This window comes from Pithys albifrons, chromosome 27 (genome assembly GCF_047495875.1).
Source record: "Pithys albifrons albifrons isolate INPA30051 chromosome 27, PitAlb_v1, whole genome shotgun sequence".
Taxonomy (NCBI): Eukaryota; Metazoa; Chordata; class Aves; order Passeriformes; family Thamnophilidae; genus Pithys; species Pithys albifrons.
In genome coordinates, this window is record NC_092484.1 from 4,440,814 (window position 1) to 4,459,818 (window position 19,005).

The 19,005-nt window shown below is 51.2% G+C and overlaps 2 protein-coding genes across 9 annotated transcripts in view; both read right to left on the reverse strand.

The window, feature by feature from the left end:
• Positions 1-358: 358 nt before the first annotated feature.
• LOC139683339 (butyrophilin subfamily 1 member A1-like) lies at positions 359-5,806 on the reverse strand. Its single transcript, XM_071578396.1, has 7 exons — positions 5,649-5,806; positions 5,432-5,536; positions 4,044-4,391; positions 3,231-3,335; positions 2,073-2,093; positions 1,671-1,703; positions 359-1,231 (listed from the first exon to the last, which is right to left on the reverse strand). Exons 2-7 carry the CDS (start codon positions 5,514-5,516, stop codon positions 714-716), a joined length of 1,110 nt encoding a protein of 369 aa, XP_071434497.1. The 5' UTR covers positions 5,517-5,536; positions 5,649-5,806; the 3' UTR covers positions 359-713.
• A 7,342-nt stretch (positions 5,807-13,148) lies between these two features.
• MARCHF2 (membrane associated ring-CH-type finger 2) overlaps positions 13,149-19,005 on the reverse strand; it is a 35,451-nt gene continuing 29,594 nt past the window's right edge. For all 8 annotated transcript variants that reach the window (XM_071578176.1, XM_071578173.1, XM_071578177.1 and 5 more), the window contains one exon: positions 13,149-15,972. In XM_071578176.1, coding sequence (XP_071434277.1) covers positions 15,814-15,972 — 159 coding nt within the window. In that variant the 3' untranslated portion in view covers positions 13,149-15,813. The remainder of the gene's footprint in view (positions 15,973-19,005) is intronic.

The following is a 19,005-nucleotide window of genomic DNA, read 5'->3' on the forward strand; positions in this document are numbered from 1 at the left end:
GGACTGGTCTGTCCAAAGCCCTTTTCAAAGTTCCAGCGAGTCACCTCAAGGGACGCCATTTCCTACCTCTGCAACAGAGAAAACAGAACAAAACCATTCTTCTAATCTTAAACAATCCATCTATTACCTTCATGAACAGCAGTATTGTCATAATACAATTTAGGTAATAGTTGGGACCAATTGTAATGATGGGAATCTCTTTCAACAAGCCTTTAATGTCATGATTAAGGAAAGGTAAATATGGCTCCTGCAGGATTCAGTGAACCCTTTTCTCCAAAGTACCTGCAACTTCCACAGCTAAAGCAAGGTGGAGATATCCCTCAGAGACAGCCTTGATGCTGACACATATACGGACAAATTCCTGCAAAGCAACTTTATTGTGTACCTTTAAAGAGTGATCCATGTTGAAGGAACAGCTTTTCAGAGTAAATGATGTTCAACAGAGAGAGTGAGAATAAGGGAAATTCTGACCAAACAAGAAAGGGTGAGGTTTCACCCTTGAGAAAGACACAGCATTGGACAGAGGTGCAGAGATATAACGAGATCTTTGTCTTTGGAGACCCTGCACAACTCAGCTGAACAAGGTCAAAGACTCCTAAGACAGCCCTGAGGTTAGCCCTGCTCTGAGCAGGTCGTTGCCACACAAAACTCCACAGATTCCTTCCAACCTAAATCTTTCTGTCACTCTGAACCCACAAGGTACCCCCCCTACATCAAGGCCATATTTTGAGGCATGTCCCAGGACCCAGCCAGAACCAAGGGTGGACTTTTTTCTCATTAAATGATGCCAGTGTAAATGTGAAAATGGTAATCCCCTCATCAACACTGAAAAATGTCACCCGTCCCTCTTCATAATCCAAGGAGACCCGGATCCTCTTGAGAGTCTGGATTTCAGGAAGCAAAGTCTGATTTGGGGAGGTGTAAGCTTTCAAGTGCTTTTTCCAGTTCCCCAATGCCCAGATGCCTTCCTCTGGTTTAAACTCAGTATTAGTCACCTTTCTCACACCTTCTCTAAAGATGCCCACGGTCCATGAACTTCCATCAACCACCTCCACCTCCCAGTAATGCCTCCCTGAGGTGAAGCCATCCCGGCCCAGCACGCAGCACCAGTGTTTAAATCTCTGATCTGTGTCAGGTAAGTCCTGTAGTGTGTCAACTCTTGTCACAATTTTGCCATCTTCAGACAGGACAAGGAGACAGTGGGCCGTGTCTGGATCCAGAATCACATTCACTGCAGGAGAGATGGAATCAACACATTAGGGTAGAGCTCACCCCAGGACAGGCCTTTGCTGAGGCTGCCTAAGGAAGGAGCAGGGTGCAAGGGAGAGCTGGGACACTGGCATGGGAAGGTGCACAAGGTAACAACAATAGTGCAAGGAAAAGAAAATGAAGCAGGGAGAAGACAGAGGGCAGAGAGGGAAGAGAACCATCAGCAGAACCCCAGGCTGAAGTCTGAAACACACCCAGCACAGGTCACTGAGGACCAGGACTCTCAAATGGAACATGCACCAAATGAACAAGGAGTCTGAGTGTTACACTTCTTCCAGTAAAGGGAGGGTCAGCAGAAGCACCCCTGGTCCCACCAGCATCACTGCAGGAGGGGAACTACCAGGCAGTGAGATTAAAGCAGAGATGATCATTCAGCACCCTCAAAGACCAAAATTAATTACCTTCCTCTATAGGTACTGCATCTCTCCTCCATGCTTTAAAAAAACACAAAAGCACAGGTCAGAGGTAATCAAACACACTTCTGCTGCATTAACTCAGGGAATGATATGCCAGTGTAGCTGCACATATTCTGAAATTTTATCTTTGTGAAAGTCAACTCACAGCATGTCACTTCAAAACTGCAGTGTCTGACTACATGAAAAGGCTCCAGCCATTATCTACCAATACAATCATGCTGCCTGTCCTGATTGGGACATACATTTATGGTCAATTAGTCCTTTAAGAACATTTATGTTCAGTTTGTCCTTTGTGAACTGAAAGAATTTTTTTCTTATTATTGAACAATTACAGGAAGTAGCCTAAAACCACACAGAGACCCTCTAGGAAACAAAAATGATACTCACCAAGTTCCTTGGCTTGCTTGTCTGAAAAGAAAGACAAAGCAGCACAAATGGGTTATGGGATATTGGTTTGGATACACCCTGTCTACCCTCTCCCATAACCACCTGCCTGAGGGTGGGTTCCTGCCAAGCCTGGGCAATGCAAAGCCCTGGACCACCCCCAGCCTGGAGCTCTGCTCCCCCAGCAATGGTGCAGGTTGTCCTGCTCAAACCGAGGGCAGGAAATGGTCTCTGGGAGGTCCCTCTTCTCCAAGGGGACCAGGGCACTCCCACCTTGCCTGCACCCCCACTGCCACCACCCATTCCCAGTCCCAGACACCACCTTCAGTGAGCTTTCATTTTTAAATCTCAAATTCACTCGCTCCTTCACCTCATCTCCCAACTAGTTTTGGTTCACTTCACATTTGAAAAGTGAAAAGAGAAAACCAAATGATCCACCACCCTCTACAGACTGAAAAAACTCCATTTCCCGGATAGACTTGCTGGGACAGGGAGGAGGCTGAAATTGCTCACCAGGCAAAAGCTTCAGCCCAGGAGCTCTTTAGGACCTTTCCTCTCAAGACTTTGGGTGTCTCCCCCACCCTCCCTGACCCCACCCTGGACAGAGATCAGCCCTGTGCTGCTGGAGACCTGAGCATGGGCTCCAGCTCCAGGGCAGCACTGAAGGGGCAGGTTTGCACCAACAGGGGAGGAGCCTGGAGTTAAATGTCACCTGCAGAGCTCCCTAATTGCCCTGTGCCTGTGCTCTGCAGTGCTGACAAAAGCTGAGACACCTGCAAAATGAATTGTGCTACCCCAAAGCTTCCTCCATTTTTAGAGGGAAAGTAGACCCTGCCAGGCCACTCAAAGTGCCTGGAATTCTTTGCAGGACAAGGAAAATTATTGCTCCATTTCTGTGCTGGGGCAGAGGAGTGCCTGGTGCTGCTTTAGTGCCAACTTCCTTCCTTGCCTTTTGGTTGGAGAAGAAAGCTTTCTTTTCTTGCCAGAAGATAAGACCCAAAGTCTTGAAGATCCCTGGCACTGAACATGTGCCTGATGCACCAGGACAAGACTCTGCATCCATCTGGGTGTTTCTCAACCCCCACCATCCATCAGCATCAGAGGTGGCTGAGCAGGACAGCTGCCCAGCCCCTTCCCCAGCTCCCACACCCAGGATGGTACCTTTAATTTTAAAGAGATGAACAGTGAGACCAAGGAGAGCAACCACAGCAACCAGGACCATGCCCAGTGCAATCATCCATGGATAGATGCCTTGGAAAAAGGGTTCTGAAACATAAAATCCCCAATGCAGAGGTTAATCTTGAGAGTAGCAATGTGAAGGAGATGATTTCTATTTCATACAGGGTCATTCCATCTGAATCCCATCAAGAGTGAAACTCAGCTCCTGACTGTCCTCCAGAGACTGACGAAAAATGACATTAAAAATAATTCTATTTCTGTAAATTTTGCACTGGTCACAGGCTGATGATTTTTCTTTCCCATTGTGGAGGATTTTTGAAGGGAAGATGGATTTCTAACCACAATATTGCTACTTAAATCATGACGCCTTCTCCTTTGGAAAAAGTCACAACATTATGTTTCATTAGACAATGTAGGATGAGAGATATGGTAACATGTACATCAACAGGAACACTCCAGTGCAGAGAGGCATCACCAGGAGAAAGGTAACTGCTCCCCAGGAAAATAAAATCTCCGGGACTTGTTCATTCTCAAACAACAAGAGGAACAGCAGGGAGTTGAAAAGCACATGCTGCTGCAGTGCACCAATATCAAGCATCTCACGAGGTCCTGACAGCCACTCAGTGGGCAGTTTTACTTCTATGAGACATCCTTCATATGCTCAACAAAGGGACTTAATAAAAACCCCTATTTCCAAAGTAACCACTTGAAAATGCTTCTGGGCAGAAGGACAGGGAACAGGAGCACTGGCTACAAGCAAGTGAATGAGAGGTACGAGGATAATGAACTACAGACCTGTCACCTTGAGCTCCACCACAGCCTCGTCGTAATCTGAGCCACGGCGAACAAAGCAGGTGTACTTCCCTGTGTCAGACGGTTGGACATGAAACATTTTCAAGCGCACGCTGCCCTTGGCGAGGCCTTCCTTCAGCAGCTCAGTGCGCCCTTGGTACTGAGGCATCTGCTCCCCATACTGATCCTGGCCCCCCTTGTAGCGATGCACAAAGGGCGAGAATCGTTCCCGAAACCAAATCACCTCCGTGTCCTGTGCACTCTGCTCTGCGGAGAAGTCACAGGGCAGCACCACGTTCTCGCCCTTGGCCACGGTGATGGGGCCAGACGGTGCCGTCACGTTGAGGGGAGCTGGGGGAAAGCCCCGGAGGAAGAAGAGAACCGTGAGTTTGCCGTGGCCCCTGAGCTCGGGCACAGCAGCGGCTGCTCCACGAGGATCATGAGCTGCTGGGCTGGGCCATCACACTGGCAGCGTCCCCGTGCCAGGACACAGCAGGTGCCCAGGGGAGCTGGCATGGGGACCCTGCCCTGCAGCACGGGCAGTGGGCTGGGGCCAGGCCACCTCCCATCCCTCTGCTTCTCTGTCCTGTGCTGCCAGGAACGTTCTTCAAGCCCCTTGTTCCCAAGGGAACAAGTGCTGCCCTCGTGGCTCAGGACAGGCAGAAAGTGGAACAAGGAATGCCAGATGTGGCTGGAAGGTTTCTGGGTGGCTGGCTGGAGCAAGTGACAACTTGGGTACAAATGAAGCTCAAATATCCTTTGCTATTGTCATCTCTTACAAAATTCCATTACAAAAGTCAAAATGTTTCAGGTGCTCTTTAAACAAAAAAGGCTTATAATAATCTGTCCACTCAGCTCACAGACAACAGGGTACAGGTTGAAGGAAAACAAAAGGAAAGGAATGGGTTTTGACAAGTTGATTTTCTAGTCAACTGCCAGGGGTGCTTCAAAGAAGCTGCTTCTGTTCACAAACCTAACAGAGCCCAGACTAATCAAGTTGTTGTTGTAGCTTTTTATTCAGCTGGTTCTGCAAAGGGTCCAGCAGACCATGGACACAGCACAGAGCAGCAACAACACACTGGTAACGTGTTGGAAACAGGCAAGGCAGGGAGGGAAATGGCAGCAAACTATAATCAACTCATTGGCATCATCTCATCCTCACACCACTTCAGTGGGGTTGTGCCCATGCCTGTCCTCCCATGGCCACAGGGATAAACCAGCATCCAGAGGGATAGATACTGGTGCCCTCACAGGTGGAGAAGGTGTATGGAAAAGGGCCTGCCCCTGCTCTGTGCTCTGCTGTTCTCAGGGAGCTGCTGCACTGGCAGCCAGGAAGATCCTGAGTCTGGAAGCAATGCCACAGGCAACAGCAAGAACTGGGAGATTCTTACCTGAATGCCCCTTGTGAACTTGGAAAATTAAACTGTAAATGACAAAAGCTGGCAGGGAGCAGTGGAGGTGGGAACTAGAGAGCATCCTCTTCCCTGGAGTACAGCCTGGAGATGGGGAAGAAGAGGGAAAGGGCAAAAGAGAATAAAAACACTGGAATAAAGTAAAAAAATAAAAAAAAAAGGCAGAAGCTGCAGATTCTCAAACAGTGTCACGTACCTGGAGACCCCAAGTGCTTTCCTGGGCTCTGGGCAGGAGGAGAAGCTGCTTAGGTGTCATCCAACAGGTCAGAGGAATCCCTTGATCCAGCTCAGCTGTCCGACAATCCAACAAAATCGTCACCCTGTCCTGGCCTGACACCTGTTTCCTCTTGTGCTGTCTCTTCTCAAAAATGAAAGTTGCTGAGTAATTTGGGGCGTTTTGGCAATGTTTTTGGTCTGGCCATGCCCTTCTGTCAGCACGCACAGCCACACCCCTGCTGCAGGGGCTCTCCAGGGCTGTGTGTCACCTCATCCTCCCGCCGCGCTGCCAGACTCGGGAGGGGACAGATCTGGCAGCACTCTGGGAGTCCCTGGGACAAGCCCGGAGGCACCGGGGAGATGGGGCAGGTGATGGAGCCGGGATTGCCATCCCGAGGCAGTGCCGGAGTGGGAGCAAAGTCCAACACCAGCTTAAAGCTGCTGCCCCGAGAGAGGTGGAGGCAGCGCCCGCGGGGGCTCAGCCCCGCCGGGTCCAGCACCCTGCCAGTCCAGCCAGGCATGGGGGCATCTGCTGGGGTGAAGAGACTTGATCAGGGACCTGGTCAAAAACGGTGACAAGGAAAAGAGGGAAGCAGCAAATGTCAGATCCAGTGACAGAGCCCTGGACAGCAAATGACAGCAGAAAGGAGTGGAAGAACCCAAGCACCTCACTCGTGCTGATGGCTGGGATTACAAATCCAGGTTGTCAGTCCAGGGACATCCAGCCTGGCTTTTGTGAGTGTACATGTACAAAGCTGGAGATCAAAGCTGGGTTCCCAGAGATCTGGGATTGTCAGTGGAAGGACAGGAGCACTAAAGCCATGTGGAGTGGAAGGATTCGGGGAGGACAAGGTCAGGGACAGGTCGAAAGGCTGGAAAAGGGAGTGGTCATGGGTAAGACAGAGCTGGTCATTGAGCTTGGCTGGCTGGTGAGGTGGAGATGTCTGGTGCAGGCAGAGGGTTCAGGCTGGTGTCTGCAGTGCCACAAATGTGGAGTGCCTGTGGGATGCACGTGCGAGGACTGTGTGTTTGCAGAGAGCATCAAGCTGGATGTCGGGGGTCAGAGGGCCTGAAGCTGGAACAGGGGCACTGGGCATACACAGAGGACATGCCAGTGGTCAGGGTTCTGCAGATGTGCCCGTGAAGCCAGAGACTGTAGCATGTGTCACCTGCACTCATTACCTCCTGCTCCTGCCCCTGCCAGCCCTGCAGGAGGAGGGGATGAGGCTGCCAGTGCTGGTGGGTGATGTGGGTGCCACCAGTGACCTGTGCCTGCAGTCGACTGTGTGACCAGCTGTGTCTGTGCATCTGTGTCTGTGTCTATATGTCTGAGCCTCTGTCTGTTCAGTATGCATGTCTTCCTGCACCAGTATCTCTCCTTGTTCAACTTTCTCACTGGCTGGCCCTGCCAAACAGAAGGTTCAGCAGCAGCTGCCCATGTACACCTAGTGCCAGCAGCAGCCCCCACCATGCCATGCCCATGTCACCAAGTAGCAGTGGTCCCTGCCAAGCCAGCCTGTCCCCAGTCCTGCCTTCTTGGTGGCTTTCAGAGCGATGTGACAAAGCAGAGTGGAACCCCCTCAGTTCCCTATGAGTGGGGATGAGGCCATCACCACTGGGCACATGACCAGCTCTCTGGAGAAGACAGAGGTGGGGGGCAAAGCCCAGCAAGTGCTGTCCCCCATTTACCAGTTGAGCCATCGAGGCAGCACATGCCTTGCAAACATCTCCACCATGAGCCCACTGGCAGCACAACAAACCTGGGCAAACAGCCAGGGCATGAGCCAGTGCTCTCCCTTGTCCCAGGGTGCAGCCTGGACACCCAGAATATGGCCACTGCTCTGATGTCCCCAAGGGACAACCCATTGGGCTGGAGGTGCCTGTGGTGCCACTGACCCAGGAGGGCTCTGAGCCTCCTGCACAGGGAGATCCAGGCTCCTGCAGTGCACAGGGGCTCTTATCACCCTCCTGCAGCTGGCAGGAGGGAGAGGACAAGTGGCAGAGTCTTTGCTGCAAACAGGTCTGGGCACTTCAGGAGCAGGAGGAACAGCCAAATTCAAGTGTTAGATGAGGTCACAGGTGGGCAGGACGCTTCAGGGCATGGGAGGCCATTGCCCAGAGATGGAGGGGGAGGCTCTGTAGGCTGTGCCCCAGACAGACTCCCAGCTGTGCTCTCCAGGCCATCCAGCCCCTCTGCACTGTGCTCTGCTCACTCCAAGCTGCAAGTCCACGCAGGAGCTAAGCAGGAGTTCAGGGCAGTGACGAGCAGACTGAAGACCTTCCAACACATCCCAAACCCCTCTTCCTGTAGCCAACGTGCAGGTGAGTGCTGGCTGTCAAAAAGTGCCTGAATCCTGTGACCTTTCCATCATTCCTTCTCTTCTTTGTCATCTTTAGGCATTCACCGAGTTCTGCCATTCCCACTTGCAATAGGAAATCCTGCCTCCTGTTGATTTTCTGTACATATAGAATCACAGAATCATAGAATCGATTGGGTTGGAAAAGACCTCTGAGATCATCAAGTCCAACCCTTGGTTCAACTCCAGTCCATTTACCAGATCATGGCACTCAGTGCCATGCCCAATCTACATTTAAAAATCTCCAGGGATGGTGAATCCATCACCTCTCTGGGCAGCCCATTCCAATCCCTGAGCACTCTCTCTGCAAAGAAGTTTTTTCTGATCTCCAACTTCAATTTCCCCTGGCAGAGCTTGAGCCCATCGTGCCCCCTTGTCCTATTGCTGAGTGCCTGGGAGAAGAGACCAACCTCTACCTGGCCAGAACTTCCCTTCAGGCAGTTCCAGACAGTGCTGAGGTCACCTCTGAGCCTCCTCTTCTCCAGGCTAAACACCCCCAGCTCCCTCAGCCTCTCCCCACTGCACTTGTGCTCCAGTCCCTTCTCCAGCCTCGTTGCTCTTCTCTGGACCCACGCCAGCCCCTCAATCTCTTTCCTGAACTGAGGGGTCCAGAACTGAACACAACACTCAAGGTGTGGCCTCACCAAGGCAGAGTCCAGGGGAAGGGTCACTGCCCTGGGCCTGCTGGCCACGCTATTTTTGATACAGGATAGGATCCCATTGGCCTTCTTGGCCACCTGGGCACACTGTTGGCTCCTGTTGAGCTTCCTGTCCCTCAGTCCCCCCAGGTCCCTTTCTGTCTGACTGCTCTCCAGCCACTCTGTGCCCACCCTGGAGCGCTGCAGGGGGTTGTTGCGGCCAAAGTGCAGGACCTGCACTTGGCCTTGTTGAACTTCATCCCATTGGAATCAGCCCATCTCTGAAGTCTATCCAGATCCCTCTGCAGAGCCCTCCTGCCTTCCAGCAGGTCGACACTCTCTCCCAACTTGATGTCATCAGCAAATTTGCTGATGATGGACTCAATCCCCTCATCTAAATCATCAATAAAGATGTTAAACAGGACTGGACCCAACACAGACCCCTGGGGTCTGTGCTGGCCTCCAGGATGGAGAGAGAAGACAGTGAGAGCCTGGCTGAAGAGGTGGAGGAGATGAGTAGAAGAGGTGAGTTTTCAGAAGGAAAGAGGAAAGGGAACTGTCTTCTGTTGAGGAGAAAAAAAGTACCTCATGCTTCTGCTTTGGGGTCTTTATGGTCAAAGCACATGAGGCTTGTCTCAGAATGGGCTTGTCTTTGGTTGGGACTTGGTGCTGCTACACCCCCAGCTGAACTTCCTTGCTTATCTGTAGAGCCACCACCAGCATCAAGGACACCTGAGCTGACATCCTCAGCCCCCTCCTTTGCTCACAGAAAGAAACAGCAATTTGGGCCCAGCGGTTCTAGATCTTGGGGTAGTGCCTATCATGGTCTGCAGTGGTTTGTGCCCAAACCTGCCTGTTCTCCTCCTGCAGCACCAGAGACACCCAAGCTCAGGTCCAGGTGTCTGTACTGGAGATGTACATCCACCCACTCAGGTTCAGCCTCCTGCAGGAACCTGAGGTCTCCTCGGCCAGGATGCATGCAAGCTCGTGGGGCAGGCACAGGATTGGAGCAGTACTGACAATGGGGCAGTCCAGTATGAAGGGTTTTCTCACCCAGGGAGAAGGAACTCACCCCGTCCTTTGTCTTGATGGGGTGGATGCAGCCCCAGGACTGCCTGTTCTGAGCAGCTTCTCCTCCTCTGTCCCCAGCTGATGTCATGAGGCAAAGGACCAGACTTGAGTACCTTTTGTATAATGGTCACAGCACACCCAGCCAATCTCTCCCCATTCAGGACATAGCTGCTTCCATCTGTGAACCAGTCCTCCACGTTTTCTATGGGAGCTTCTTTGAGATCAGGTTGGCTGCAGTAGGTTGCTTCAATCATTTCCAAGCAATCGTGAGAGACTTGCTCCCCGGTATTGTCACTAAGGAAAGATACTGGATTGACAATATGTGTTATTATTATGGTTACATCATCTTGTTCCACCAGTATAGCTTGATATTTCAGAAACCTTTGGGGAGACAGCCAGTGTCCACATTTTGCTTCTAGTACTGCTGAAACTGTATGAGAGACCAATACAGTTATTTTCTGGCCCAATGTGAATTTTCATGCTTCTTGAATGTTAAGCACTACGGCTGTAACAGCTCTGAAACAGCTCAGCCACCCTTTGGCTATTGTGTTGAGTTGCTTAGAGTAGGCTACTGGCCTTCTGTATGGACCCAAGTCCTGGGCTAGTATCCCCAAGGCTATCCCATGCCTCTCGTGTGAAAACAGAAAGAATGGTTTACTTACATTTGGGAGTCCCAGTGTGGGGGCATCCATCAATGCCTTTTTCAGTTCTTAAAAGGCGTTTATTGACTCTGTGTCCCACTGAATTTGCTTCTGTCCTGTATTAATAAGTGCATACAGTGGTTTGACAAGCAGTCCATAGTTATAGACTCAAAGCCTGCACCATCCAGTCATTCCCAGAAAAGTTCGCAGTTCTTTGAGGGTCTGAGGCCTGGGGGTTTGGCAGATGGCTTCTTTTTGGGCTTGTCCTAAGGTCCTCTGGCCTGCACTAATTTCAAACTCCAGGTAAATTACCTGTTGTTGAACTATTTAAACTTTCTTCTGGGATACTCGATATCCTTGCAGCCCTAAGAAGTTTAGCATACTTACAGTCCAGGCCACACATACTTCCTCAGTTTCCGTGGCCAGAAGAATGTAGTCGACATACTGTAGAAAGCAGCCCTTACCAGGTGGCATTTCTCAAAGTTCCAGATCCTTGGCAAGTTGGTTACCAAATACGGTAGGAGAGTTCTTGAAACCTTGAGGCAGCACTGTCCAGGTCAGTTGAGTTTTCCGACCACTTTTAGAATTTTCCCATTCAAAGACAAATAATTTCTGGCTGGCATCATGGAGAGGAAGGCAAAAGAAGGTGACTTTCAAATCTAAAACAGTAAACCAAGCTAGTTTGGGAGTTAGTACAGTAAGAAGTGTATATGGATTTGCTACTACTGGATAGAGGTCCTCTGGAATTTTATTTATTGCCCTGAGGTCTTGTACTAGCTGGTAAGATCCATCTGGCTTCCGGACAGGAAGTATGGGAGTACTATAACTAGATTCACACTCTTTTAACAGTCCTAATTATACAAACTTTTCTATAATTGGTTGAACTCCCAATTTGCCTTCTCTTTTTAAGGGATATTGTTTGACCCTTTCTGGCTGCTGTCCTTCTTTTAATTTGACTTCAACTGGGATTGCATTTTTGACCCTCCCGGGTACATCTGCAGCCCATACCCCTGGATAAACTTAATCCATTATTATGCTATTTTCCCACTGGAAACAGTGGGAAACAGAGGAGACAGTTGCCAGCATCAGGCTCATTACCTGGATACATTGTTATCATTCACTTCAAGTGTGATTTCTCCTTTTTCAAACTTAATTATTGCTTGCAATTGTTCTAAAAAGTCTCTTCCTAAAAGGGGTTTTGGGGAGTTAGGCATATATAAGAATTTATGTATACCCATGGTGGGCACGGATGGCGTGTCACAGCAGTGCCCTGCTGCCTCCTTGGTCAGTGCCTGGACACGGAGGCCAGAGGACAACTTCCAAAGCCCACTGTCCAGAGCAGGGTGTGATCAAACCTCGGGAAATCCTCCTAGTCCTGGGGGAAAAGGCTGCAGCAACAGGCAGCAGAGGCACCTCAATGAACATACTTTTCCCCACACTGGTCTGCCAGGGATGCTCCAAAGCCTGCTTGGATTTGATACGTTAGCCAAGCAGCTGTGACTGAATGCCCTCCCTCTTCAACTGTGTCTCCTTTTTGCCCAGTGAGCTCTTTCTCTGAGATTTCTGTTCCTTTTATGCTCTTCTGGCTGCTGCAGTCACTGCTTTTTCTTCCCTCACCCTGGCAGATTGCTGTGTGGCAGCAGTTTTATTTTATAGGACAGGGTGAACCTTCTCCCAGAACCACAGCACCCTCTTTTTTTAAACCTTTTTTTTTCTTTTACCGTAAACAAGCCTAGAAGCCCCTTGATTTGCTAGCTTGGCCAGAAAACTCATCCAAAGTCTGGGCCAAGGCTAAAGTTTTGTCCAGGCCCTTGGAAATGCATCCAGCATTTTTTTTGCAGTGTTTTGAGTGGCACTTCTAATGGGCATCTTCACAATTTCCACCCCACTCTGCAGGAGTGGCATGACCAGGCTTTGCAATACAGGGCCAGGGCCAGGGGCTGAGGGCAGGGCAGGGGCTGCAGGGGATGTTGGGGCTTCTCATCACCCCATGAACAGGGACCGATGGCTGTCCGGGCCTCTGCCCTGAGGTTCTACATCCAGCCCTGGACAGGTGTCCTGCCCCACATTGCCCTGCAGGCCCTGCCATGGTGCTGGCCCCAGATGGCTCTTGGAGCCACTGGTAGTGAGCTGCCAGAGCGACTGTCCTGCCCTGCAGCTGTAGCAGCTTTTACAGGTTTCAGCTCTGACACAGCCAGACACATATCGGACATGGCTACGACACAGCCAGACACAACCACATCCATCTTGAACACAGTGGGACACAGCTCAGGCACACCCAGACATAGCTCAGATGGATCCTTACACAACCAGATACAGCTCAGGCACATCTGGGCACAGCCTGACACGGCCTCGCCAGGGCTCAGGTGGCATCTCCCACCAGCCCGGAGTGAGGGGCTGGGCCAGAGGGCAGTGGGCAGGCTCGGGTCAGGCCACTCACGGGGGCAGCACCAGGAGCCACTGTGGGGGCAGCGTCTTGGGGAGCAGCAGGATCCTTCCGTGAAGCCACACACACACCCTCTGGCCCATCCAAGGGCCAAAAGACTCTGCTTCGTTCAAACATCAGAGCCTTGCTTGGTCCACACCAGGAAGGCTCCTGTGCACTGACAGAGAAACTGCCCAGGAATCCCTAAAAGCCCTGGATTTTCTCCAGCTTTGAAACCTCCTGCCAGGGCTCCTGGGGCAGGGCAGGGCAGCACCAGCGGGTACTCTCAGGGTGGCAGCCAGACTCTGCAGGCCTGGCCCCCCCAGTAACAACACAACAGCCTGAAGTTTGTCTCACTTTTATTTACATAATTGCACAGCCCGTTTCCCCATGACACTGGAACATGGTGGGTCAGATACTGATTTCCCACATCCACAAGCTGAACATCTCCTCTAGCAAGGAGGACAAGACTTCAAGAGTCACTATTGGGTTTTGCAGGGGCACATGCAGCAACTCCAATTAGTGGCAATGACAATTAAGTCAGGAAAGCTGAGTGCAGCCATGGCCACCCTACAGCACAGGGATGGGGCCCCACTGCCCCTGCCAGGGGCTTCTGGCTTTCACAGTTGCATATTTGGATTGACAGTGGGTTTCCTAACTGGAACACTGGCTCCATTAAGTCTTTACTCAGGGAACGTGGTGTGGGAGTGCAGATCCCTTGTCACCTGCCAGAACTTGGTGCATTGCAAGGCCAAGCTCCTGGGAGGAAGCCAGGGATGGGAAGGTTAAACCACCACCCATTTTTCTTGACTGGAAATGTCCTGGTGACACAAGATTTGTTGGGGAGGGGCTGAAGGAAGGGACTCCCAGGACAAGGCACAGAGCAGTGGTGTGGAGCCCGCTGCCATGGAAGGGGTGTGTGGAGTGGGGAGCCCCTGTGTTGGAACAGGATGGGACTGGAGCAGGGATGGTGACTGAAGTTGGGCTGCAGCAGCCTCTCCTCCAGGAGCACCAGGGGCAGAGTCATCCCTGCATGACTGGGAAAAGGGCAGGTGCCCATGGGTATGTGGCAGAAGGGAACGGACAGTTGGGGGCTGGCTGAAAGTTGGGAGCAGAGATGCGCAGCCTGGCTGTGGCAGAGCACGTTCACCCCATGGTCACATGAGCCCCTCATGCTCGGAACAGAGAGCAGCTCGGAGCAGCCCAGAGGGACCCACTGCTGGGCACAGACAGGCTGCTGCAAGATGTGCTGGGGTACCCCCGAGCTCCACGAGAACCCTGGCATAGGACATGGAGGGGAAGAGCTGACAGAGACCAGGACCCAGGGCTGGAGCCATCGTCTTGGACTCCACTGCTCATGCCACCAAAGTCTTTCAGCCCAGGCTCACAGGACACATAAGGAAAAGCATCCTGCTTTGCAGCTAGAGAGGAAGGGCACAGGGTGCTTTGAATTCAAGAAAGGACAGGTCTCAGTCTAGCAGGGCATTGCACTGATCCCCCTGGGTTCAGCAAAAGGGAGAGGGACATGGTATGTCACACACCACCACCCATTGCAAGGACACCCTGCAGCCTGCCTCCTCTCTGCCCTCTACCCTCACCACCAAGGGAGCCAGAGCCCAGGCTGCAGCTGAGCAGCTGCACACCCCTCTGGAGCAACCGGCAGGGCAGTGTCACCATCGGCATCCTCACAGCCCACACCACGTGGGAGGCTCAGGAAAGCTCAGCACAGGCACAAGGCACCACCTGGCAGGGTGGGGAGGTGGGACAGAGACAGGGACCAAAGCCAAACCAGGGAGACCCTTGGCAGATGGGGCACTCTGAGACAGAGGGGTTCAACAGCTGGATGTGCTGGAAATGCAGGTGAAAACAAGGAGAAGGAATGCCATCCCCACAGGAGAAGGGAGCCAGCAAACTGGGGAGGTTTCACTACAGGACACAACAGGCAGGCAGCACTGTCGGGGATGAACCCAATCCCAGCAGCTCCTCTGGAATGTGCAAATAAAGTGCAGAGACAGACACCAGCACCTGCATCCTGCCAGAGCCACAGGGCATGGCCTGTCCCCTAAGGTACGTGTGGAACTGGTGCTATGGGAGGTCCAGCCTCAAGGTGGTGAAAGGACATCAGCAAACAGAGACTTCAAACTTCTGGGGTCAGTAAAGCTCCTTCCTCAATATTTTAAAACAAAAGGCAATGGTGAGTTTAGCTACTAGGAGCCATCACTCCCCAGCCTCGGATCCTCTAGCTACCTTTGCCAGAAATACCAAGAGGTGAAGTGCATCCCAGTCCTGGGCATGAGCCAGGACATGCAAGGAAAGTATTTGTGAGATCACATCTGCACTGCTCTCTTTTTGAATTTCTTATCTCAAAATTACAGTACTTTACAATACAAAATGTCTCCATTCAGTATTACATCATTTTACTCCTTCTGGGATTATAATAATTATTAAAAACACTCAACTTTCTAGAAAGGACAGAACACCACAAAAGAGACCAAAGAGTAACGGGAAGGCTGCCACAGTATTATCAAAACCAATTTAGTGCAAAGGAGAAGGGGCCTTTCAAGAACAGATGATGAGAAGTGTTCTTTATATGCTCATTTGGAGAAAAGGCATTGATTTAACCTCTGAATGAGATCAGCCTGCCAGCTTCTATCCTGAAGCTTAGAACATCTACACAAAAGGACGAAAACACAATATGCATGGCCATTAAAAAATAATATTATATATAGATATATATAGAGAGAGTGAGATATTTTCCATATATGGTATTTACGAATAGGAAAATGTCCCTGCAGACAGGCATGTTCTGCCATCGGGCTCTTTTTGGGCCATTTCACACACAGACGTTGATTACTTGTCTGTTTGTCAAGGTCTAAAGTACGTGCTGACCTCAGAGTCCCTTTGGGTGGGATGTTTGTTTCCTGGTGCCCCCACAGCTGCCACGTTCCCTGGGCATGGGGGGGACACACCACCCTCCTCCTGGGCCGGCCCCGGTGGGTGGCCATGGGATGGCTCAGACAGTCGTCTCCTCCGCAGTCTTCTTCATGAGCTTGGCAGAGAGGAGGGAGTGGGGCACGGGGTGAGGGCTGCGCGAGGCTGGGACCATCAGGCGGACCTTCTGGTTGGTCCTTCTCCACTCCGAGTACAGCTGGCAGTGGTAGCGGAACGAAACCTGGCGGGCGAGAAGGCAGCGCGTTGTCACCGACCCCCTGGTGCCACCACCCCTCTGCCTCTGGGCATCCCTCACCCCAAGGCAAGGGAGACAGCTCTGACCCCGACATGGCCTGGGGCACTCCATGGCCCAAGCCATGCATGGGGAATCAATCCCCTCTGGCTGGCACCAGGCTGAGCACAGCACAGCCAAAGGGGCTTTCTGGGCAGCACTGGCACAGCAGGATGAGGTTTGCTCAGCTGGGTTTGGGTCCAGGCTGGTGAAATGTGGAGGGCAGGAGCCACAATTTGCCCCTTCACCCAGCTCCAGGCTGCAGGCAGCACCTTGTGTGGGCAAAACAAGGGTCTGAACCCAACCAGCCTCCTCCCGTCTCACAGAGCCCAGTGAACCTTCTTTGTCCTCCCCAAAACCTTCTCTCCTTGGTCTGCAGCAACAGAACAGCAACTGGACTCATTTTTGCAGACAACACCGTGGCCTGGGAGACTTGTCACCCCGGAGGGAGACAGGGCAGGATGCAAAGGCTGGAAGGGCCCAGAGCAGCCCAGCAGAGGCAGGAGCTGGCCCTGCAGTTTTGGAACAGCCCTGCGAGGGGAGCTTGGAGCTCAGCTTAAATACAGAATCCAGTCACCCATCCATCCAATCCAGGCTTTCATACTTTGTCAAATTACAGGAAGCATTTAGCTGGCAAGTGTATGTGACCTGGAAAACTGTACTCCTATTCCTTCTGGACAGGTCTGAGGTAACTGAGCTTCCTGATCTGTGCACTGCCCTCCTTTCTGTTGCAGAGGTGCTGTGGCATTGAGGTTGTTTGCTGACAAACATATCTCCCAGACTTCAGAGAAAGCGTGTGAATAGGGAGATAATGATGGAAACCTCAGGGAAGGCTCCTGCTACACCGGAAGGAGTTGCAGCCTTGGCCATGGCCCCTCTCACAACCCTCCCACCCCTTACAGGGCTCACCCTCCACCACCACAGTATCAGCCCCTTGTTCTGCACAGCCCGGGCTGATGGCGGTAAATGTGAATAAAGAGGCTTCTCCTAATGTTCTCCTCTGCTCAAGGAACTCAGAAGCACTGCAGAATTAGAGCCATTTTAGTGAGGACTTGTTAATTCATGCCAAAAAATGAATTAAAAAACAGAAACCCAACAAAAAATCCTAAATCAAAACATATTTCCATTTCCTCTAAATTTCCAGCTCCTCCAGACCAGTCCTGGGACAGTGAAGATGAAAACACTTCCTCTTCAGGGTTCCAGATTTGGCTTGGCTTTCTACACTAAAGAGCCTCATGCAGGAACTTGCAGCTTGGAGCCTTTCCCCCACTGAGGGGAAAGTGCTGCAGAGGCTCAAGCCTTGCCCCCAGGCACTCTCTCTGCTGGCCCCCCCACAGAGGAGGCTTCTGCAGCACCAGCTCAGCCTGCCCTGGCTCCTGAGTCTGTGCGGGAGAGGAATATCCAACCCCAGGAAAAGGGCTTACTCTGAGAAACTGGAGAATGCAATGGCAGGAAAATGGGCTGGGGCATTTCTACTTCCCACAGAGCTGGCAGCTTTTTGGGGTCCCACTCTTTCTCCTGCAGCACCTGCATTTCTTCGCTTCCCAATATGGTGCTTCCTGGCAAGCAGCTGGAAAAGGGCAGCGACAGGGCATGAGCATACACAGGGAGAGCCAAAATGAAGATCCAAACCCAGAAATCCACCCAGTGACAGAACACGAAAGAGTGACTGAGAAACAGAGGGAAGTCCCTGGCCTGGGAGCCCCCAAAAAGCAGCCCCAGGGCCCTGGGAAGGGGCTGGGCAGGAAATGCTGCCAGCCCTGCTGGGCCTTGGCTGGCCGTGCTCACAGGTGCTGCAGCAAACCCACATTCACTGTCCTGCTCTCCTAACTCCCCACAAGATCCTGGCTCCCTAATTCAGAACATCCAGATAATGCCAAGAGAGGCACCTGCAGGAAGCTCTTTCACAGCACAGATCAGTTCAACACCCAGACAGGGTCAAGCACAGGTTCCCAGTAACCCCCAGTGCCTCCCAGGCAGCAGCAGTGGGCCAGGGCAGGCTGGCTGCACAGCCTTGCCTTGGGGCTCCACTCCAAAACCCATCACAAAAGAAGCCAGAGGTTTCCCCCGTGAGAAATGTAGGCCTAATTCGTGTCAAAAATATAATAAAGTACACTGTATGGCTTGCCAAATCATTCAGTGGGATTCTGGAAGCACTGAATCTGGGTGTTGCAGAATATGCTGTAAAGATTTAGCAACAGAACAACTATAAGCCAGACATGAACTTAGTTTGACATACAAAAAGGGAGTAAAGGAAGAAAGCCAGTTAATAACCAACAGCCTTTTGAAGTAAAATAAATACAATGCAGACCAAAGATAATCCGAGAATACCTAAATACAATGGAGAAGTAAACCCAATCAAGATAAGGAAGAAACACCTCAAAACAACAGATATGGCTTAACTAACAAGATTGTTTCTAGTTAAATTTTAAGTTAAGAATCACACCAAAGAAGAACTCAGCCCCCATGACCACGGAGAAGCAACAGGAAGAATCAGATGAGAGGATCTCAAAATGGAGAAAGAATAATTTTATTGGAACTGGTTAAAAATAAACCTGCTTTGACTGTATAAAAAGGAGCCTGCGAGCTCAAATGGGTGTCACTGATGGAGCAAAGACTCCCAGTGCACCCAGCGCCGCGTTGTTTACTCTGTAGCTTTCATTATTTATAAAATTAAACTACGCTTCATACCAAAATGATTGGCTATTTGGGTGATCATTTATAACACCCCAGAGCCAGCAAGTTCCTTGCACACACCTGTCTTACCTTAAAAACACTGTATAGGAATTTGTTTATTTGTGGGCCAGACACCTCCAAGGCCAGTTTGCAACCCCTCTGGCCATGGCCAGTGTGTGCTGGGCAGCACGAAGCACAGAGGGACACGATGGCAGATTATTTAGGGGTCAAACATGTTCAGAACTTACTTTTCCTCTGAACTAACCCAGGCACCAAGTTTGTGTTTCTTCTCAAAAATAGAAGTAG